Source organism: Panthera leo, chromosome D3 (assembly GCF_018350215.1).
Source record: "Panthera leo isolate Ple1 chromosome D3, P.leo_Ple1_pat1.1, whole genome shotgun sequence".
Classification (NCBI taxonomy): Eukaryota; Metazoa; Chordata; class Mammalia; order Carnivora; family Felidae; genus Panthera; species Panthera leo.
In genome coordinates, this window is record NC_056690.1 from 34,178,696 (window position 1) to 34,201,818 (window position 23,123).

Below are 23,123 nucleotides of genomic sequence, written 5' to 3' on the forward strand. Positions count from 1 at the left end.
CTGGCCAAACAGGTCCTTCCCCATCCTTGAGCCCCGCTGTGGCGCTCGTTGTCCTAGTGTTGGTGTCGTGTGTGATTTGCTGCATGACCGTGTGTTGGTCAGTTGAGCCGTGCGTAAACTGATGTACCGCTGGTGTTTTAACACTGTGTCTCTGTAACTGTTTGCGCTGCTAGCTGCTACACTGAAGCAACCGTGCTGTTCTCAAGGCAGTCTACCCTTGAATATTTAGATGGACCAGAAACTGTTCCTAAAACAAGTGAGCGTGCTCGACCTAGGCTTCGTAAAATGTTCAGCATGGATATGTCCTCCTCATCAGCTGACAGTGGCAGTTTAGCATCAAGGTGCTTAACTCGTGCATGCTTTGTTTTTTCCCTCACGTTACCACTTTTCCCCCTTCGTGTCATTGCAAACATAAGCTCTCGTGATGTCCGTTTGGTTTTGGTTTTGGTTTCTTAATTTTTATTTTAAGAATTTGCATGACTAACCAAAAGCATAACCGCCGCTCATTCTGGGACATGACTGGTCACTCCCAGGACAGCGTTCTCTTACACTAACCGCTCTTTGGTTTTTGTCTGTTAGGAGTTTCTTAAAAATCCTTATTACAAACGTTGTCCTCCATTTTGTAAGTATCTTCCACTCCCTAGGCGTAAAGAGATAAGCATGCTCCCTCCTTGATGGAGAGCTCGTGTAGGCAGTCCTCACAGAGGAAAAGGGGCCAGGAAATATAGAAGACTTTTTCTCATGATTTCATCAAAAGAGACATGTAATAGAAGAAAAAAAAATTTAAAATCTGCCACATGGAGTCATTTTTAGTGGATAAGACCAAATCTACAGAACTTAGAATATACTTTACCATTGGCTTTTGTAAAGAATATTATCGTGCGGTAGAATATAGAGCCTTTGCCGACTGGAACTTATTGCTTTGGGCTTGAGTTTTCTCATTAAGTCCTACCGTAAGACAATACTCATTTAGAAATGAAATGATTTACATACAGTCCCAAAGCTCTTTGTGGAATTGCCTTTTTGAATGGTCCACGGGGGCACAGAAACATCAGCTGCATTGCACTTCTCGTGACACCAGAAAATCACCCGAACCAAGACAAATTTCAGTTTTGACCGTGCACAGTGGTAAATCAGAGGGGTGTTAACTTATTCTCTTCCATTGCACTCGGTTGAGTACTGAAGGTACCAGGACTCGTTGACTCCCTTCAGGGCCAGACCTGACCCAAAACCATAAAGAACGTGCTTGTAATTGGTTAGAGTCCAGCTGGAAGTTAGACTTGATGTGGGGTTGGCTCCACTGTTCTGAAAATTGCCTGGGGTGATCAATTTCATGGCCTTCCTAGGAGGTAAGTCCTAGAAAAATACACAGTTTGCCTTGGCATTCCAAGAGCTTTCTATGCGATGTCCCGTACTGAAGTCCAAGGTCCTGGGAACATAAACACATGAGTGGGCACCAAGGGTTCACATAAAAGTTCCTCGGTCTCAGGATGCCATGAAGGGCTCTGCCAAGGCCTGTTCATCTGTCCTTCCATCCATCCATCCACTCACTTATTGACATGTCTACTGTCGTCCATGACAAGAAAAGTGGGTACGACCTGTATATTTAAGAATCTCTGTGTTTATGGGCCCAAGCTGCTCACCGTATGCCATTCAGATAACAGTACAATTTCAGAGTCTAACATAGTATGGTCCTCTATCTACCAGATTCCACATCTCCAAAACATTTTTGCCTTTCTGCCCTTCATGGGCAGGCAATAAAGACAGGCAGGCCATGAATTTCACTGTTACAGCTGCTGTATTTCATTTCCAAAGTCGCCTACACAGACATGGCAGGGAAAGTTAGGAGATAAAGGACAGAGAAGGAGAGGTACAAGAGAGAAGGTCAGGTTGCCAAAACTAGAGGGTGGAGATAAGTAGGGAAGCTTAGGAGAATGAATACTCCATGTGGAACAAGTAGAAAAGATAAGTTGCAGTCACTGGGGACAGAGATAGCAGGGGTACACCCTGAGGGTGCAGCCTGCAGGATCCATAGCCCTGGGGAGGGTCCATAGCACTGGGGAGGACAAAATGGCAGGCCTTCCCATGTGCAACACAAAGAACCCAGCGGGAGATGGTTGGGAGCCAGAGAGATGGTGAAAATTCAGTCATATGTAATAAGCACCAGTAAGAAAGAGGTAAAGGATGGAAAAATAGGGAGGAGGAACAGATATCCAAGAAATGAGGCATTTTTTCCATAAAGCATGCAGGTTGTTTAATTCAGCCAATATTTTCTCATTCCTATCCTCCCCTTATGGGTAGGAGTGGGCCCATTACGTAGAATTGGGAGTAGAGTACCTCCTGGCCAACACCCACGGACCCAAACTGGCAAAGTTTCGTCTCCATAGGCACCATCCTTTAATATAGTGGTAGGTATGCTATGCTGTCTCCACTTGAAAAGAAACACTGGAAACCACGGCTGCAAATCTTGATACGATTTAGACAACCTCTGTGCATGGGTGGCTTTAGCAACGTCTGAGCCATGTCGTGTGACTTGTTCAGGGTCTCAACCGTGCGCGGGCACTGTGGGCTTTTGCATTTGGAGGCTGCTGTTTGCAGTCTCTGCAGACCAGACATGAATACTCTGAAGGAACAAAGCAGGTGGATGGAATGTCGGGGGCAGGGTGGTGGGGGCAGGGGAGGGAACGGGGTGGTAATTTTCTCGCCCGCCTTGACGTTTGTATTGGGGAGTGTCGGGAAGGGGTCTCCAGAATCGGGAGGATGCTAAGAGCGGGGTGTGTGCCCTCCCTCTCTCCCGACAGCGAGCCCACGCAGTGCACCATGCTGTACTCGCGCCAGGGGACCACGGAAACCATAGCGGAGGTGGAGGCCGAGCAGGATGACGAGGCGGTGGCCAAAGACGCCGACCAGGGAGGGGAGGAGGCCGCGGACTTGGGGCCGGAGGAGGCCTCGGAGGCCTCGGAGGCCGGCCTCACCCCAGATGCCGAGCTGCCGCACTACTCCACCGAGGATGGGGACGTGGAGGCGCCTCCCTCCTACAGCAAGGCGGTCAGCTTCGAGCGCCTGTCCTTCGGCTCGCGGGACGACTCTGCAGGCCAGAGCCACATGGCCGTGAGCCCTGACGAGAGCCGCTCAGACAGGCTCGAGTCCAGCATCTTACCGCCCCTGACTCACGAGCTGACGGCCAGCGAGCTGCTGCTGAACAAGTAAGAGTGCTGGGGGGGGGGGGGGGGGGTGATCTGCAGGTTGTGGGTAGACAAACTCCCATGGACAACCGTCCACCTGGACATTCAGAGCAAACAGACCCAATGTTCAGTGCTCCCATCGTGAAGCACAGAACTAGCCAAAGCCGTCCGTGATAGACAGTTGTGCACACATTTCTTCCTCCAGTAGGCTATTAGGTTGACTCCGCCAGAACTCTGGCCACATGGGAAGGAGGGGAGGGACAAGAGGGATCATGCAAAGCAGAAATCAGTGATTTGGAGAAATGAAGACGAGTTTATTCTCATGTTGTTTATTTGAACAGGATGTTCCATGATGACGAGCTGGAAGAGTCCGAAAAATTCTATGTTGGCCAACCCCGGTTCTTGCTGTTGTTCTATGCCACGTACAACACTCTGGTGGCCCGCTCAGAAATGGTGTGTTATTTTGTGATCATCCTCAACCACATGGTCTCTGCCTCCATGATCACCCTTGTGCTTCCCATTCTGATCTTCCTCTGGGCCATGCTGTCTGTGCCCAGGCCCAGTAGACGATTCTGGATGATGGCCATTGTCTACACAGAGGTAAGCCTTGAGTGGGAATTGCTAATGAATCGCTTCCGGCATTCACTCGAGGCAGGCCAGCCCTGTCTCCCAGACAGTTTCGCGCAGGACATTCAAGTAAATGGATGTTCTTAGATACGCAAATGACTATTAACTAACAGTTATTTAGTGCTGGCGATTGTACATGTCTTTTCACAGGTCACACCACACCAAGATAGGCACCAATATCGTTTGGTTTAACATATAAGGAAACAGCTTTAGCGAGTTGAAATAACTGACCCAGGCTGCCCAACTGGCAAGTGATGGGGGAGGCTTTTGAAATCTGGTCATCTGTCCTATGATAGGAACTACTGAAATAATGTGTTATTTATGCAGAAATTAGTGTCTCGTGCCAGTGGATGTCCAGTGAATGGAGGCTGAATTAAACAACACAGTAAGCAATTTGAATGTAGTTTGATACAACATGCATATTTCCCATTTTTAAGCTTAAAGCCAGTTTCAACACACAAAAACACAAAGTCACATAAGCACCTACCTAAAAATCTGAAGAACACGAGGGTAAATTACCATTTCATTTTCATCACGTGTGAGGGGACAGGAGACACTCTTCCCAATTATATGAACCTGTTTTTCTATCCTTCCCCATCAAATATATGCAATGTCACAAACTCCCATGACAACCATAAAATTGGGAATTAAAAGGGAGGCTCAATAGCCTTTTTTTCCTTGGGTTATTGTAGTTCTTTGTGTTCTGAGGTCTTTGAAGAAGGCGAATTTTCTTACCTTGCTCATAAAGGAAAGTTTTCACTAACATTGGTAGTGTAGTTGCTTCTTAAAGGATAGAATTCATGATGGATGTACATTGAGATTCCAGGAATTTTTTAGGTTTATAGGTAATTCGCCAGTAAAATAAAGCAAAGCTTTTATCAAAGCATCTCGAAAGTATCAGTGTAAAGTATGTATTTTATTTCCATAGTAATTATTTAAATACTTATAAAAGGTGGAAAGCCAACTACCTAGCTATCACTTTAAGTAGACTGTCACGATCTTGCCAAAATAATCATTTTTAAGTCTTACTTCCATCACATAAACTTTGTGATCCGGGACATAAATGACCCCCTATTTGGGGAATGGGTCCATTCTCTGTACCACCTCTGTACAGAGGTGAGGGAGTTTCTAACCTAGAAGTGAAGGAAGGGAGTTTCTAATGTAGAAGTGAAGGAAGAAGGAAATTCTCTAAAAATTTAGAGAAGGGAACAAGAGCTACTTACGTTATTTCATCATAAAATGAAATCTTCCTAGTTAAGTTAAATTGGGGTTCCCCATTTTCTCTGTCACACCAAGAAGGGAGGAAGTAGAAGATTAAGGTGATGTTAATTCACTCTACAAGTTAGACTATGCACCAAAACCCAGGAACTATGCCAAGCATAAGAAGAGGACAATAAATTTAATAAAAAACTTTTTTAAAAAAAAAGTTGTTTCTGTTTCTCAATGGCTCACAAACCAATATGGTGGACACATAGGATGTAAACAAAGAATTGCCCTACAGTACAACACAAAACTGCATTAGAGAGCATACAAGAAATACGGATATGATCTGTGCCTCATGCAGCCTGGGTGGTGTGGAGAGAGGCCATCATAGCATCTTCTCAGTAGAAGACAAGTGAGTCTTAACGGATGAGTGTAAGGTCATCAAAGGACAAAAAGCAAAGGGTCAAACAAAGGTATAGACACTCTGACATGTGCCCAGAATGACACATGGCTTGTGATGGCTGGGAGGCAGGCCGTGAGTGGACGGCACGGTAGTAGGCTCTTGGGAATGTCAACAGGGTGTATGCTCAGGACTCTCTCCCCTTGGTATGAAAGTTTTTGAAAAGACGGTGAGAGGTCATGGGATGTGAACTGACCCAATGGCCACGAGGCTGAAGATGAATGGGGTAAGTGAGAAGTTTTAGTAAGTGACCCAAATGGGTTGGGGGTGCGAGTGAGAAGGAAAGAGGCAAAGATAGTCTTCAGGTATCTGCTCTGGCATCCGTTTGTGGCAGTGCTGCTCAGCATGGTAAGAAACACAGGACTGTTCTTTGCGGAAGCTTGGCTATAAGAAGGAGAGAGACGGGAGGAGGGTAAAGTGACTCTAGGTCGAAAGAGGACTTCGAAAAATATTTTTTATGGATGAATTGCGTGAATTGCAATTGATTCCCGGTGACCCAGCTGTCAGAGGGATGTTTAGATGAGGCCTGTCAATTTTCTCATGTGTCTTTGTCACAGACTGCTTCTCCCCAACATTTGTACCCTTAACTAGTCACCACAACCGGCAAGTTTTTATTTCTTTTTATTTCTTCTTGAGGAGAACTTCCAGGGAGCAACGAAATGGTGAGAACAGGGGCACCTGGGTGGCTCAGTCGGTTAAGTATCTGACTTCGGCACAGGTCATGAGCTCGCGGTTCGTGGGTTCGAGTCCTGCATCGGACTCTGCTGACAGTGCAGAGCCTGGAGCCTGCTTCAGAATCTGCATCTCCCTCTGTCTCTGCCCCTCCCCCACTCACGCTCTACCCCCTCTGCCTCTCAAAAATAAAACATTAAAAAAAATTTGTTTTAATGGTGAGAACAAAGAGGTCAGAGGAAAATGAAAATAGGCATCAAAACTGCCTGAGATGCTCAGGAAGATTACAAATGAAAGCAATATGTAAAATATAGAATTCTTTTTGTTCAAGTTTGTCCTCTTTACCATATCTTAATAGCTGAGTAGTTAAACCTTATTAAATCAGTATAAACTAGCCAAGTTCTGAAAAATAGAAAAAATCATAAGTAGGTGCCGTGAGTAACCTGGCCAGCACTGATGTATCTGCAGTCCTGCCCTGGCAGCAGTAAGATATTGTTCTTGGTCTAAAGTCCATGTACGAATGATAATGTTATTTTTCCACATCATTGTGTGTGATCTTATCACCAAAACTGTGAAATGATCTTTTTCTTAGCTTTTATATCACTATTTTTCATATAGAACCATTCTTAAAAGGAGTGATTTTTTTTTTTCCATCATCTGCATGTAGGTGGCAATTGTGGTCAAGTATTTCTTCCAATTTGGCTTCTTTCCCTGGAACAAGAACGTGGAATTGAACAAAGATAAACCTTTCCACCCACCGAATATCATAGGAGTGGAGAAGAAAGAAGGCTATGTCCTTTATGATCTCATTCAGCTCTTGGCTCTTTTCTTCCATCGGTCCATTTTGAAGGTACTGCACGTTAACACTTAACCGGGTCATGTTGATCATTGCAGCCCCCCATGATACTCCTGGAGAACCTGAACATTACGATTGGCGATGAGGCCAAGGCATATGGGGCTCAATAAGGGAAACTGTAATAAACTTGGAAGAGAATTCCCCCATATTTCTACTTCTATTATGAACATATCATAATTAATCCATATTTGTGGGAATTATGTTAGAGAAAATGCATAACCTTGCAGAGGTATGTTATCCAAGGAAACCACTTAGCCAAAACTGAGTTTGCCTGAATTTTCTAGTTCTTCTGATAAATTACCTGAATTCATGCAGTTTACTAATTCTTGTTATGAATATATTAACAAATGTGTTAACATTATGTTTTCAGTTCTAGAAATTGAAGTTTAAATTTCTGCGTTTAAGACATGGTGGTATTATGTTGTATGTGAACTACACCTCCGTTTAAAAAAAAAAAGACATGATTGTATAAATTTGGTCACTTCACAACTCTCTTGCAACTTGTATCCTTTTTCACATCATTTAAAAAATGTATATAAACCTTTAGGCATTTTGCTGCCTTCTCATTAATAGTTCAGTGGTTTAGCAGCTACAGTTGAATATTTAAAGCATAGAATAAACAAAATTTTGGCGTTTCCTATTGATATACTTACTCTGGTTTCTTAGAAAATTTCATATCTATGGTGAATGTATTTGAGGTACTCTTATGCTGAAATTTTGGCTAATGATATGAAAAATCGTTTTTAGAATGACAAATCTTTTCATAAGGAGACAAAACTACCCTACAGCTTTGGAAATCTAGGAAACCAAACAGTTCAAACTACGTGGAAATTTCAAATGTGGTTAAAACTATCCTATTTGGTATGAATTGCTATAGATCTTATAAATAATTGGAAGAATTCACTAACAAATACACTACTATGAAAGTAGTAAAAGAATCTAAACATGTTCCAATGTTGGCCAAAGAGAAAACAACTTTTAAAACGATTTAAAAGAAAAAAAAATGATTTAAAAGAAATCAATATAAGTTGGAAAATCCCATTAGGAAAATCTAGAATGTTTGTTATGTTTTCAAGAATGCATCCACTGACTTTTCTTCTTGAAATAATATACGTATTAATATTTAAGAATAGGGACGCCTGGGTGGCTCAGTCAGTTAAGTGTCAGACTCTTGATTTTGGTGCAGATCATGATCTCATGGTTTATGGGATCATGCCCCACGTCAGGCTCCACACTGGGCATGAAGCCTGCTTCAGATTTTCTCTCTCCCCTTCTCTCTGCCCCTCCCCACCTCAAAATAAATAAATAAACTTTAAAAATTAAAAATAAAAGAATAATCTGTGTATTAGGTGACATTGTCTTTTAGTGAATTGATCATGCTCCAAGTTATTTTTTGACCAACTGAATTTTGGCAAATTGGACTGGAGCTCTTATCCTCTACAGCATGTGTCAGAGGGAGGACTAGGTGAGCTCCTGGGGAATAAATGCATAGCCTGGCAGTCTGGGCACTCAGGAGGCAGTGGGCTCACTGGGGAGCTTCAAGAAATGGCAGGAAGGTCATTGTAAGGTGGGTTTGCTGTCCAGGTAACCTCTTGCACCAGCAAGACCCCTGGTTTTTCTCAGCCTCTCCTGCTATCCTTCCTCCTGCTGTCCTACCAGCCCCTTTTGCCCATTTCTTTGAAGCAAAATGCAGGCTCTACAGAGTGCATCACAATCTCTGTCTCATATGTGGGCCAACATTTTTTGAGTAGAGTATTTGCAGCTCTGTTCCTGACCCAGCCGTGGGTGATGCAGGGGTTCACAGCTTACCGTGGATGTTCAGGGAGACACAGCATTTGTATGTATTCAAGTGTAGGTATTTGGTGAACATGGACGGTGGGGCTAAATTCACCCACTGATATTTAAAATGCTACTTGTAAGCACAGAGAAATATGTTCTAGAAAGTGCTTTCCCTCAGGAACGAGTTAAGTGATTATAACTTCGCCTTTACTCCATCTGCCAGACATGATCTGCATCCATGTCAATTAGTTAGCCAAACTCATGATCTGCACCAGCCCGTCCCCGCTCTCTGGGACTATCATAAACATCTAGGTAATAAGCTATCCTAGAGTCCCTTCGTTTTCCAATCCTTTTTCTGCTTTATTGCAGTATGAGTGACAAAAATAATTGTAATATATTTAAAGTGTATACATTGTGGTGATGTGTTTCACGTAGACACAGTAAAAGGATCACCTCCATAGGGTTCATTAGTTCCCATCGCCTCCCATATATATCTGTTTTCTTTTTCATTATTTTTTTCTCCCTTCCTCCCATCCCGCACCCTGCTTCCTTCCTTCCTTTCCTTCTCTCCTTCCTTCTCTCCTTCCTTCCTCCCTCCCTCCCTCCCTCCCTTCCTCTTTCTTTCTTCTTTCTTTCTTTCTTTCTTTCTTTCTTTCTTTCTTCTTTTTCTTTCTTTCTTTTTTGTGAGAACATTTAAATTCTAACTATCTAGCAAATGTCAGTTTTATGATGCAATATCACAGCCACAGTCACCGTATTTCACATTTGGCTTTCTAATCGTGGGGGATGCGATGCTACCTCACCGGGAATGGCCGTCTGGGTTGTCCCTTATGCTTTCTCAGTGCCACGGCTTATGGGATGAAGGTGACATCACCGACAGTGGCACAGACAAGGAAGAGTCGGATGATGAGCTGTCCCTCAGTCATGGCAGGAGAGCCTCCTCTGATTCTCTGAAATCCATCAACCTGGCCGCGTCAGCGGAGTCGGTGCACGTGTCCTTCCTGGAGCAGCCCACGGCCATCCGGAGGAAGCGATCGGGCAGTAGCTCCCAGATATCCCCCAGATCCAGCTTTTCTTCCAATAGGTCCAAAAGAGGTATCTGTCGCATGATTTCCTTAGGCTGGAAAAACTCTGAGTTTTCTGGTTGTTCCGGTGCCAGTGGGTCTGGGTCTTGGGCAGGGGCGTTTACGGGGTGCTCTCAAGGAGACAGATGTGGTGATGTGAGAAGAAAGTGCTTTGACATCACAGACTCAAGTTCAGTTCGTAGCTCAACTGTGTGACCTGGGGCAGCCATATCGTTCTTTAAAACATCTGATTCCTTCCCAGGACGAGGATTTGGGGTCGTTGTGAAAAGCGGCCAGCACACTGCCTCGTATAGTAAGTGCTGGGCACATGCAAGTTTTTAAATCTTATCCAGAGATATGAGATATTTCAGGGTGTGTCCAGAATGCTATACATCACAATTTATTTTGAAAATATTTTTAGATTTTATCAGTGGAAACTTTTAGCAAAACCACCTATTTATTCCCTAAGCTAGTTAATTTCTAACTAAATAGTTGGGTATTATCAGCAGATAGACAAGCTCTCCAGTTTCCACTCTTGGAGAAATTGGGTTTTTGTATTTATAGTGCTCCTGCCTGAAGCTTTCCAAACACCCGTGTATTCATCTTCAGAATACACTTTTCAGGCAGGCACCAGCAGTCATCCATATTCGTTTTACAGTTAGAGAAATCTGGACATGAAAAAGGCATGGGGCATGGACCCAATCTGGAAAACCCACAACCTGGGACCCCGTTTAGCACGATAAAAACTATTCTTCCAATCTATTTCTTCCTGGAATAAAGATCATATAACAGGGGCGCCTGGGTGGCTCAGTCTGTTAAGCATCCAACTCTTGGTTTCGGCTCAGGTCTTGATCTCTAAGTTCATGGGTTTGAGCCCCATGTCAGGCTCTGCACTGGTAGAATGGAGCCTGCTCAGGATTCTCTCTTGTGCCCTTTCTCTGCCCCACCCCTGCTTGAGCTCCCTCTCTCTCTCTCCCTCAAAATAAATAAATAAACTTAAAAAAAAAAAAAAAAGATGGCATAACAACCCCAGAAGGAGCCAGTGTTGGGTGTAGAAACCCAAATACATTTCACTGTGGAGGCAGAGTTGAAACTGCAGATTGCAAATCCCCAGTCACTATTCTTACAGTCCATAGTATATAGTCACCCTCTCAATCTGCTTCAAGCCATCCTCTGCTCTGTGGGTTCCAGGGGCTTCTGTGGTGTTTATGTCAACAAACCTGTAACTCAGCACATCTTGGTTTTTTTTCTGTCTCTAGGCAGCACAAGCACCCGAAACAGCAGTCAAAAAGGAAGCAGTGTTTTGAGCATCAAGCAGAAAAGTAAAAGGGAACTTTATATGGAAAAGCTTCAAGAACATTTAATCAAAGCAAAAGCATTTACCATAAAGAAGTGAGTCCATGAAGACACTTGGTGTGGGGTGTTTTATTTTAGGGTCAGGGAGCTGATATCAATTATTTCATATAAACCAGGGGTGCAGAGCAGAGAAGTTACCTCTCATATCACAAACATAAGGAAATGACTTGTTATTGTATTGTTCTTAATGGAGATGTAATTGACGTATAAATTAAGTTCAGGCATACAATATAATGATTTGATAGATGTATACGTTGTGGGATGATCACAATAGTCAACATTCATCACCACCTGTAGTTACAGAGTTTTTCTTATGATGAGACCTTTTAAGATTTACTCTCCTAGCAGCTTTGTAATGTGAAGTACACGGGGCACCTGGGTGGCTCAGTTGGTTAAGCGTCTGACTCTTGGTTTTGGCTCAGGTCATGATCTCACGGCTCATGAGTTCAGGCCCCACATCGGGCTCCTCGCTGACAGCATGGAGCCTGCTTGGGTTTCTCTCTCTGCCCCTCCTCTGCTCTCTCTGTCTCTCAAAATAAACAAACTTAAAAAAAATTTTTTTAATGAAATGTAAAGTGCAGGATTATTAACTGCAGTCACCATGCTGTGCACCCAGGACTAACTTTATAACTGGAACTTTGTATGCTTTGACCCCCTTCACCCTTTTGCCCAACCCTCCCTCATGGCAATCACCTGTTTGTTCTCTGTATCTCTGAGTGTGGGTTCTTCTTTTTTTTTTTTTTAGATTCCACGTATTAGTGATATCATATGTTATTTGACTTTCTCAGACTTGTTCCATGTGTGTGTGTTTGTGTGTGTGTGTGTGTGTGTGTGTGTGTGTATTCATCCCAATAATATATATATACTTCATTATATACCACTGTGCAAACACACACACTCACACACACACACTTTTTTTTTTTATCCATTCATCCATTGAGGGACACTTGGGGGCCATGAGTTGGCTATGATAAATAATGCTGCACTGAACCTGGTGTGCAGAGATCTTTTTGAGTTAGTGTTTTCATTTCCTTCAGATAAATACCCAGAAGTAGAATTGCTGTATCATATTGTAGTTCTGTTTTTTAATTTTGGAGGGGAGCCTTCATACTGTTTTCCACAGCGACTGCACCAATTTGCATTCCCACCAACGGTGCACGAGGGTTCCCTTCTCTCCACTTTCTCACCAACATGTTATTTTTCTGTCTTTTTGTGTGAGGTAATGTATTGTTTTTAAAAATCACTTTTCAGTGTGATTCATTTTTATATCCATTACATTTATAAACATAGTTTTCCTATTTGAATAGAATAAATAATTTCAATGATTCACAGCATGTATTTCCAAGCATCATCATGCTAAATCCCACCTAGACAGAGAGGTGTATGATGTCAAAGTTGGAAGGTTAGAGAAACACTCTCATCCTGGAGAGGGGAAACTGAGGTTCACTGGCACACAGCTGGTCTCCAGCAAAATGCATGAACCCCTCCTCCAGTGCCAGGGACCTTGACAGGCAGCAGACAAGCAATGGGAATGGAGGAGGTTCGGCAAGGCTGGCCTTGAATGTGGCCTCTGAGACCAGGAGGGCCATCCGACATGAACATGGCCTTGAATTGAACGCAGAACCCAGAAAACAAGGAAGACAGAGCAGAGGCTGGACAGAACAAGTCAAAAGCCCAGGGCACTATGTAGGAATCAGAAGGGGCACAGGACCCATAAAGGGGAGGAGCAGGGGCTACCTCATGTGTTCAGGGTGCTCAGGTCAGACTCCAGGTCTAAGCACCGTTATGTAGCCCCATCTAATTCTCACCCCAGCCCTGTGGGGTTTTACAACAGAGGAAACAAAAACACAGAGAAGTAAGTAGCATGCTCAGGGGCTCACAGGCAGGGAGTAATTGAATCAGGTGACAAACCCAACACCTCATTTCTGGGGCTTTCGACCATTCTCTTGTGCTTCGAACAACAGAGGAGGCCTGTGGTCTCATCAGCACAAGGAGGCAGAGTGCCAAGGAAGGCACTTGAATGTGTCTGCACTTGCCATTAGAGCAGAAGCCTCCCCACCCCACACCGGGCTCTGCTGAGGCTGAAAAGGGAGGTGTGACCTGCTGGGAGAGAGGGATACGGAGGAATGGAATGATGGAAATACCCGGTCATCCCTCCCATCCTGCCCTCCTGAAGCAAGTGCTGGGGGTCTCTGTTTTGCAGGACTTTGCAAATATATGTGCCCATCAGACAGTTCTTCTACAACCTCATCCATCCAGACTACAGTGCTGTGACCGATGTGTATGTGCTCATGTTCCTGGCTGACACTGTTGACTTTGTCATCATCGTCTTTGGCTTCTGGGCCTTTGGGGTAGGTTGGGGGGTGAAGGCCACCACACTTCTAACGAGTAAGAGCGATGCTGTCCTGTGAAGTGCCACTCGTGCCTAAACCTGTTGTTTCCTTCCCAGAAACACTCAGCAGCAGCAGACATCACCTCTTCGCTGTCAGAGGACCAGGTCCCTGGGCCTTTTTTGGTGATGGTCCTAATTCAGTTTGGAACCATGGTCGTGGACCGAGCACTATACCTCAGGAAGACCGTCCTGGGAAAGGTCATTTTCCAGGTCATTCTTGTGTTTGGAATTCACTTCTGGATGTTCTTCATCTTGCCGGGTGTGACTGAGAGGTAAGGTGGAAGCCGGAGGCACGCTCCCACTTTAATACAAATATGTTCCAGGAGGTTATCATGCCATACGCATCACCACAACAAAATCACCAGGTACAGGCAGAGGCACGGCCAAACAGCACCATGGGTTGGAAAAGTTAGAGATCTTCATCACTATCAAATTCAGTGTGGCTCAAAACGTGAACTGATTCCTCAAACACATTTTCATTGTGTGTTCATACGCATTCATAGAAATCGGGTTTTTCAGGGTGGGAGAAGTGATGACCTTGGCGATCTGAGAAAACCGGAGGCCTTCCATTGTGATTGTCTCTACCCCTTAGTAGACAGAGATGAACCAGAGATGGTCTTACAGGCACTGCTAAGAGAATGAGAGGCTCTCAGACTATGTCCTATGAGAAAGTGGGACATAAAAAGAGCAGCCTAAAGTTCAATGGGGAAAGGGCCAGTGAGATCCTTGGAGGTGGCTGTCTGCTGCCTTTCCCTGTCTCCTTGAGCTCTAAGGTCCAGTCATACTGAGGGCGCCATGTCCTCCTACACCTCATGGGACCTTGTTCACTGCCCTTCTCTCCTGCCTCCAACCCACTCTTCCTCCTCACCCTTTAGATTTCCCAGGTTGCTTCCACCAGAAACACTACTTGGGACCGAGTCGGTGCCAAACGCATGAACAAATGGATGCGCCAATGAATGAAAGAGAAACAAGAGAGACTGCTATAAATAGGAGATTATGGGAACAAAGGGTGAACAGAAGGGGACATGGAAGCACCCATATAATGTAATAGGAATGATCTTTTTAATGAACATATCATTAAAAGTCTTCATGTTTTACAAGAAACTGATCTTTTTATCATACCTCAAGGGTCATTCCTGGCCAAGCCTTGTAAATAACATGGCAATCTGGCTGGCCAGTGCCATTTCCCGAAGAGTGACTAGAAAGTAATGAAACTGCTCTCACTTATGTGGTTCATAACTTGACTCAAATGGCATTCTTAACGAGGAAATTCAACTCTCTCCTGACAATGCTTCAGCTACCTGTCTACTCTCACCTGGATGGTAAGGCTGTGACCTTTTGATTTTGGTGGCAATGCAAATATTGTAAAAGCAAAAATGGAGTTAGGATATTTCCCATGAGTCTGAAGTAAAACTAAGTAAATAAAGAATTGTTACCCAGAAAAATACCAACAGCCAAATAAGTCCTTCACACTATACTGCGTATGGGGAGAGTAAACATATCTCAGCTGATAAAAATAATTCAGATTAAGGCAAGCTTTTTGTTAAAATACTAGTATTTTGTTAAAATACTTTGTAAGGACATTGTGGATCTTATTTGTTAGTCTTTAAAGTGAAATAAATGCGCTTTTCTCTATAAATAATTCTATATACATATCAACTCAGAGAAGTAAACCACATTCAAAAGCCATGGTAGTTAGATGATGAATGTTATTTCTGTGACATTTAAGAGCATCAATGGGCATTCTCCACCAGCCTTCCTAGAAACTCTTAATTTCAGAGATGAAAGGGACCTTAAAAAGCTTTCTAGACCTGCTAACTTCACAGATGAAGATAGGTAAAACCCAAGCAGAAGAGTGGTGCCCCAAAGTCACTCAGTTGGCTAGTGGTGAGACCAGATCCCAATCACAGACCTCTTGACCCTACTGTATGCTACACCCCACCTCCCATGGGGGGGTGCTCACTACCAAGCAGATTTCTTGAAATAATACAACCTACAATTCGTTGTGCAGTTGTGAAAAGGATTTGATTTTTCCATCCCCAGAACAGAGTTTCAGAGCATGGATGTTGCCATGTCCTGATAGAAAAGTTCATAGAAACGGGTGTTTCCAGAAATAGGGCAATGGAGAAGCCATGGAGAATCCTTCAGCAGGATCAAATTACCAAAGAGTTGGGTTATTCCTGCTGGTATGAGTTTCCAATTGATGCTGTAACAAATTGCCACAAACTTAGGGCTTAAAACAGAATGAATTTATCATCTTACGCTGGACTAAAATCAAGGGGTAGGCAGGGCTGCATTCCTTTCTAAAGGCTCTAGGGGAGAATCCCTTTCCTCGCCTTTTCTAGCTTCTTGAGGTGCTAGCCTTCCTTGGCTCATGGCCCGGCCTCAGTCTTCAAAGCCAACATCAGTGAGTGGAGTCCTCTTCTCATTACTTCACTCTTTCCCTTCCTCCACCATCATGGTTCCCTCTGACCGCAGCTGAGAAAGATTTCTTCCATTAAGAGCTCATTGATTAGATTCAGCCCACCTGGATAACCTAGGCGATCTCCCTACTTCAAGGTCCTTAATCTAATCTCAACTATAAAGCCTTCATTTTCTTTGAAAGTTAACAGGGGCACCTGGGTGGCTCAGTTGGTTAAGTGTCCTACTTCAGCTCAGGTCATCATCTCACAGTTCATGAGCTTGAGCCCCACATCGGGCTCTGTGCTGACAGCTCAGAGCCTGGAGCCTGCCTCAGATTCTGTGTCTCCTTGTCTCTCTGCCCCTCCCCTACTCATGTTCTGTCTCTCAAAAATGAATCAATGTTAAATAAACAAAATTTTTTTTTAAAAAAATGAAAGGTAATATATTCACAGGTTCTGGGGATTAAGCAACAATACCTTGCAAACCGAATAGAGCTGGAATGTTTGTTATAATACCTGAATTAATGAAAACTTCAACTCGGTTTCTCATTTATTGAGTACCTGCTATGTCCAGGGCAGTAGACCAGGTGAAAAGGGGCATAACACTAACGTGAATAAAGCAGAGACCTATCCCCATCTGGGAAGGACCACATGATGGGATTCCAGAGACTGAGGCACTATGATAAATACTAACACTATGCCCATAGCTGCACACCTAAGACTAATATAATGTTATATTATATTAGTATAATTAGTATAATTATATTATATATATTATGTAATGTTATATATAAAATCTCCTATACCCTTTGTAGACAGAGGCTTACCCTCACCTCTAGCTTCTGGTACATCCATTTTCTGTCCCTACAATTTTGCCTTTCTCAGAATGTCATTTAAATGGATCACACATCCTATGGCTTTTAAGGCTGGCTTTTTTCACTTGGCATAATATATTTGACATTCATCCATGTTGTTGCATGTATCAGTACTTAATTATTTTTTGTTGGTCAGTAGTATTCTATCATGTAAATGTACCAAAGAGTGTTTAAATATACAAAAGTTGAAGGACATTGGGGTTGTTTATAGTTCTTTGGCAATTACAAATAAAGCTGCTATAAATATTACCAAAAAGAAAAAAAATGGCCACAGAGATCATTTCTGTCTCATTGGATCTCACTTTTGAGCCTCACCTAATGGTCATTCCTAGTGCAATGGATTACCCTATCTTTATTTTTGGACATTTAATTCAAGATATATTAGGACTGGTGAGCCTTGAGTCTACATTGTCAGCATGTCAGTGACAATATAATTTCATGTCATTTCAAGCCATGCTGCCATCACTTGTTAACATCCCAGATTCATTTTTCCTCCTCCAGATATTGTTGCTAAAAATTTTACTCATTACTGTGCAAAAGAAAGCAGTCATTAATAGTTATGTTATCTAAATCCTTTTCAAAACAGGAAAAGAATAAGAGAAGGAACAGGTTAGGAGTTGAAACTATACAGAAAAAAAAAATTATGGCTACCAGTTATAATATTCAGCATCAGGAAGCTCCAATATTTTAAATAATTCATCTGATAAGTGATTTTTTCTGTGCGTGGGCACGTGATTTATTTAGTCCACAAACTTTCAGTGGTTGCCTATAGTCTACAAAGTGCTGTGTGGCTGGTGCCATGGGGGACAGATTGGTGAGTAGGGCATAACTCCAGCTGCTAGTAATAAAGCATGGAGAGACCACCAAAAGAAAAAGTCCTTCACTGTGGGACAACCTTAATGTTCTTATTAGATTTAACAGGATTACTTACTGATTAACTTATTCCAAGTTGATTCACTTTAAGGTTGAAGGAAGGGAAATGCTCATTTATTTTTTCAAGTTTTTATTTAAGTTCCAGTTAGTTAACATAACATACAGTGTAATATTAGTTTCAAATGTATGATTTAGTGATTTTGAAATTTACATACAACACCCGGTACTCATCACAACATGGGTTGGTCCTTTTATAAGGGATAGAAGACAACACAGTTTTATAACCTTTTTTTTTTTTTTAATGTTTATTTATTTTTAAGAGAGACAGAGACAGGATGCAAGTGGGTTAGAGGCAGAGAGAGAGGGAGACACAGAATCCGAAGCAGGCTTCAGGCTCTGAGCTGTCAGCACAGAGCCCGACGTGGGACTCGACCTCACAAGGTGTGAGATCATGACCTGAGCCAAAGTCAGACGCTCAACCAACTCAACCACCTAGGCGCCCCACAGTTTTGTAATTTTGATTATAATTTTGATAGATAACAATTTTTCCTCATGCAGTTTTCATATAAATTATTTGTAAAATCCAAGGACATTTCCCTGGAAAGCTGAAAGAATGTTCTTTCTTACTATTACACCAATAGAGACAGTCCCTAGAAAGGGAGAGGGAAGGAATAGTTGATATTGGCTCTCTGTAAAGTTCTGATATGTTTATTAATAACTTGTCAAGTGCTAGATCATGGTCAAGTGTATTTAACACATTAGGACCTGAAATACCAAAGCTGGTTTCTCTACAGGGGAAGACACTTCTAAGAACTACTTTTAAGATTTCCAGTTGTTGAGATCCACGTAGAGGTCCCTAGGTCCCTGAGATACATAGGCCAGTGCATCCCCGGCTGGTTCTTAGATCTGGTCAACTAAATAGTATTTTCAGTAAAAAAAAAAAATAACACATGTCTTCTTCTAATGTCAGAATTAAAAGTTAAGACTACGAATCTGAAACATAAAATAAAGAGGAATAAAGAGGAAGCTTTAAGTGTTGCTCTTAACTTGAAACCCCAGGGAAGATGGTACAGAAGTCTTGGCAAAAGGGACTAGCATTTCCACTGCTGAAGATGTCATTGGAGAAAAGAATGTTAGATCATGGAATATAGATTTTCAGAGCTAGGGAAAGTCTTCAAATGAAGACAGACGTCTTGAGCATGATGGCTTGAGGAACAAACGCAATAGGTTGTAAACACAACTGGAACCAAGGGTGTTGAAACTTTGTTAATCCACGACCTGCCTTTATAGATGGATAGCAAAAAAGGGGGGGATTCACTCCTCAGGATACCTCCTCCTACACCTTCCAAATGACAAGTCCTTTGAAGTAAAAAAAAAAAATACATCTTTTTGATGAACTTTAATTTAGATCACGGTAGCAGCATCTTTCACATTGTGAGAAAATGCTCGTTAGTAAATTCGCTTAAAAAGAAATTAGTTTATTCATGACCTAAACAACTGAATTATGCACTAACACATTGGAGGCACCATTTGTAGAATTTTTTTTAATTATTAGACTTTCTTACCCTACTGTTTGCCTTCGAAGTGATCTACTACTAGGTGCAGAGAATTCCTTACAATTGACTGAACTGGCTCTACCTGCCAGAGGGGCAATTCGACTTTTTTTTTTTTTTGAATCCTAAACTGGTATGCTCTTATACCAGAAGAATATTCCATTATTTCACTTTTATGTTTTTGCGCTTTAGGAAATTCAGCCAGAACCTGGTTTTTCAGCTTTGGTACTTTGTGAAATGTGTTTACTTTGGGTTGTCTGCCTACCAAATCCGTTGCGGCTACCCAACGCGAGTCCTTGGAAACTTCCTCACCAAGAGCTACAATTATGTCAACCTCTTCTTGTTTCAAGGGTAAGGAAGGACACTCTGTGTTGTCACAGTCACTCACAGAGGGGAGGCTGGCAATAGAAAGGCACTTGTTTCCTTGGGAAGAAACAGGAAGGTGAAAAAAGGCTGATGTGGCAATTTAGATCATCACAGAACTCTTACGACTTTTGGCAAAAGACAGATACGCCTCTTGAAATAGCCTTTCTAGGTGTAGTTGCCACACACCTGGTCAGCATAGAGTTCTAGAATTATCCACATGGGTTAATTTTCTATTACTGGATCCTGCATAATTACTGTGCTAACATTTCAGGATGAAAACCAGGGATACACGATCCTTAGGTATTAATGTATTTCTGGGCACAATGGAACAGAAATTCGGCATTTGTACTATTTGAAGATCCCCTTGGAATTTTGCGTATACAATGATTTCCTCCGTTGAAGAGGGCCATTTATTCCACCTAACGTCAACCTGAATGCCACATGACTTGCTTGTCCCTGGTAGTAAGTTAGCTACTAGACAAGGCCTATCGGCTCTTCCGTGTAAGAATTTCGTTGGTAGTATCTCCTCTCTGTTCCAATGAAGATCATACCACAGCCCGGAAGGTGAGGCTGCTCATGGCACCGCTGGCTCCTTGGTTGTACCAGACCTGGCGACAGGTGACTTAGTCACAGAAGAGGTGTTGACTGTGCTCGGTCAGTCACTTAGTGGTGTTCTCTGTGTATGGCCTGATATTTCTTCAATGGGCTGGATTAGTGTTCACTTGGCAGAGCTGAGTGGCTTAGGGGAGAATTTCCGAGTATAACCCAAGCTGCTCTGAAGAGCCTAGGGTGAACCTAGGTCTCCAGCTGGGAGAAGCTCTGTGTTAGTCAAGAAGCAGGGAATAGTTCCTAGGCCAGAGAGGAGCCCACGCCAACCCATTCCCAAATATGAGAACGTAAGGCCAGAATCTTATTAACCTGAGGCAGCTACTCAGTCCACCGTCTACTAAGTCTACTGTGTGCCCCCAACCCCATGTCCTGCTCCCTCTGACATCTCTCATCTCCCCTCAGCTTTCACGTATCAGGTGTACAACTTTTCCTAGCTCATTCAACAACAAAACCCCAGTACTCAATAATCCCGCGACCGACAGATTCTCATAACATAAACACATACACGTTTTAAAATGTAAAATGATGGGTCTTTTTGCAGAAGATATTACCTTAAATGTAGAAAATCCTAAAGAATCAACCTAAACACGGTTGTAAGTAATCAATGAATTCATCGTAAAGTTGCAGGATATAAAACCCAACATGCAGAAATCAATGGTGTTTCCATACGCTAAAAACAAAACATCAGAAAAAAAAATAAAGAAAACTATCCCATTCATAATAGCACCAAAAACAATGAAATACTTAGAAATAAATTTAACTGAAGAAATGAAAAGATCTGGGCAATGAGAACCACAAGACTTTGATGAGAGACATGGGAGAGGACACCTTCAAACTTATTTAAAAGGCAATCCTAATTTGTTAAGACCATCAGCAAAAAGAAAAAATAGAAAAAAGAATGGAAAATACTAATTCATACATTGACTTAAGATGAGAAGCAGTTGTATTCCAAGTTAATTTTACCATAAGGGTCACCTTGAGAATTTTTCCCAAGTCATAGGGGCTAAAACGATAAGGAACTACATGAGCTCCCGGGGTTGGGAGGATGACGGGGGCCACCCCACAACTGCCTCTCTAGCAAGATGTGGTTTCTGGCAGGTTCCGCCTCATTCCCTTTCTGACTGAGCTGAGGGCTGTGATGGACTAGGTGTGGACAGACACGACCTTGAGCCTCTCCAGCTGGTTCTGTGTGGAGGACATCTACGCTCACATATTCATCCTGAAGTGTTGGCGGGAGTCTGAAAAAGTAAGCCAATAAAAATGCCTTACCCCTTTTCGTTTCCCTTCCATCCAGGCCGGGTATAAGATTCATGTGAATCTCTGCAAGCTTTGTGGCCAAATACATGGAGGCAGGGGGCAAAGATGGTGAGGACCTGTGACTGTCCCATTGGTTTCCACCCCAGTGGACTTGGGAATTTTGGACTCACTGCTGCCTTAGTCAGCAATGGCATCCAGATGTGTTCTTCTTTGGCCAGCCTATATTGTAGTTATTTTTAAAAGAAGAAATGATATATTGCTCTGTGACCCCATAATTCTTAAATGGCTCATTTGGGAGCAGAAGGGAATGTGGTAGGATGGAGAAAAGTGGGGTCAGGTGGCTTGGACTCAGGCTCACCCTCTGATTCACTCTTTGATGAGCGACGGGACAATATAACTTCCTTGTGCAAAGGAAATCGAAGTGCAAATATTTGCTTATTCTGTTAAGTTGAATGTTAAAGTTTGAATACGGTTACAATTACTGTTACTTATTGGATTTTTTGCAAAAGCTTAACGTCAGAAACAGGAGTCATAACAGCAGTGGAAATGCTCAACAAGCATTGGCTGAGGTGGTAGAAAGTATCCCTTTTTTTTATCTCCTCTTGATAATACCCTCCTTGAAAAAGTTCCCTCCAGTGTATATAATTTCTAGTATGTTCTGCTGCTGCTTCTTGGAGTTCCAGTTTCCTAATCACGGGCCCCACTGACCTGCGGCTCCTGTATTTGTGGGGTTTGTGAGAGTAAAGGAAACAGGGCTGGCAGTAAACTTAAAATCTGCTAGCTTGTCCTCATTTGTAAGGAGCAGAGAAGCTGATAAAATGACAGAATATGGCAGATATTCTACCAAAGGGACTTTGAAGGTAACAGTCATGGCGATAAAGCATCCAGAAATCGTGACCAATGAAGAAAAGCGGGAAGAACCAAGAATTGTTCTGTCGGAAGTAGAAAAACAAATGGAAGGAGGCAAAGATAATAGCCGCTTTTAACTATTTGAAATAGTGGGAAATAGGGGGAAAGTTTGAATTTGTCTAGAAGACACAAAATAACAGAGTGGAGACAGGTTGGCAAAAGCTCTAGTAAGCTTCAGTGGCATCTGACGAACTTCCTAACAGTCGAAGCTACCCCATCACAGACTGGCTGCCTCAGGAGGTGGCTGCTGCCCAGAGGTGTCCACATACACACCGTCACACAGAGGAGAACTTACATCCCGAAACCTCTGTGCTGGGAAGCGTAGGTCCTAGATCTATTCATTCAGCAGTTTATCATATCAGTTGTCTATTGCTGCTTATCAAACTACATCAAACTTAGTGGTTTAAAAATAACCACCATTTTGGGGGCACTTGGGTGGTTCAGTTGGTTGAGCCTCTGACTTCGGCTCAGGTCATGTGGGTTCAAGCCCCACATTGGGCTCCCTGCTGTCAGCACAGAGCCCACTTCAGGTCCTCTGTCCCCTGCTCTCTCTGCTCCTCCCCTGCTCGTGCTATGTCTCTCAAAATAAATAAACTTAAAAAAATCACAACCATTTTCTTTGCTCACAATTCTGCGGGCTGGCAGTTTGGGCTGCATGTCACTGGACAGACTTGCCCAGGGTCAT

General features: G+C 42.9%; 2 protein-coding genes across 2 annotated transcripts in view; both read left to right on the plus strand.

Annotated features, from left to right (window-relative positions):
• Nucleotides 1-21,945, plus strand: LOC122203104 (piezo-type mechanosensitive ion channel component 2-like). Its single transcript, XM_042909679.1, has 10 exons — nucleotides 1-341; nucleotides 2,802-3,206; nucleotides 3,527-3,785; nucleotides 6,815-6,997; nucleotides 9,625-9,877; nucleotides 11,106-11,238; nucleotides 13,406-13,553; nucleotides 13,652-13,866; nucleotides 19,490-19,648; nucleotides 21,371-21,945. Exons 1-10 carry the CDS (start codon nucleotides 286-288, stop codon nucleotides 21,417-21,419), a joined length of 1,860 nt encoding a protein of 619 aa, XP_042765613.1. The 5' UTR covers nucleotides 1-285; the 3' UTR covers nucleotides 21,420-21,945.
• The window catches only part of LOC122203634 (piezo-type mechanosensitive ion channel component 2-like), a 14,607-nt gene continuing 12,929 nt past the window's right edge, over nucleotides 21,446-23,123 (plus strand). The window contains exon 1 of the mRNA XM_042910626.1: nucleotides 21,446-21,518. The gene's annotated coding sequence lies outside the window, so the exon portion shown is untranslated. The remainder of the gene's footprint in view (nucleotides 21,519-23,123) is intronic.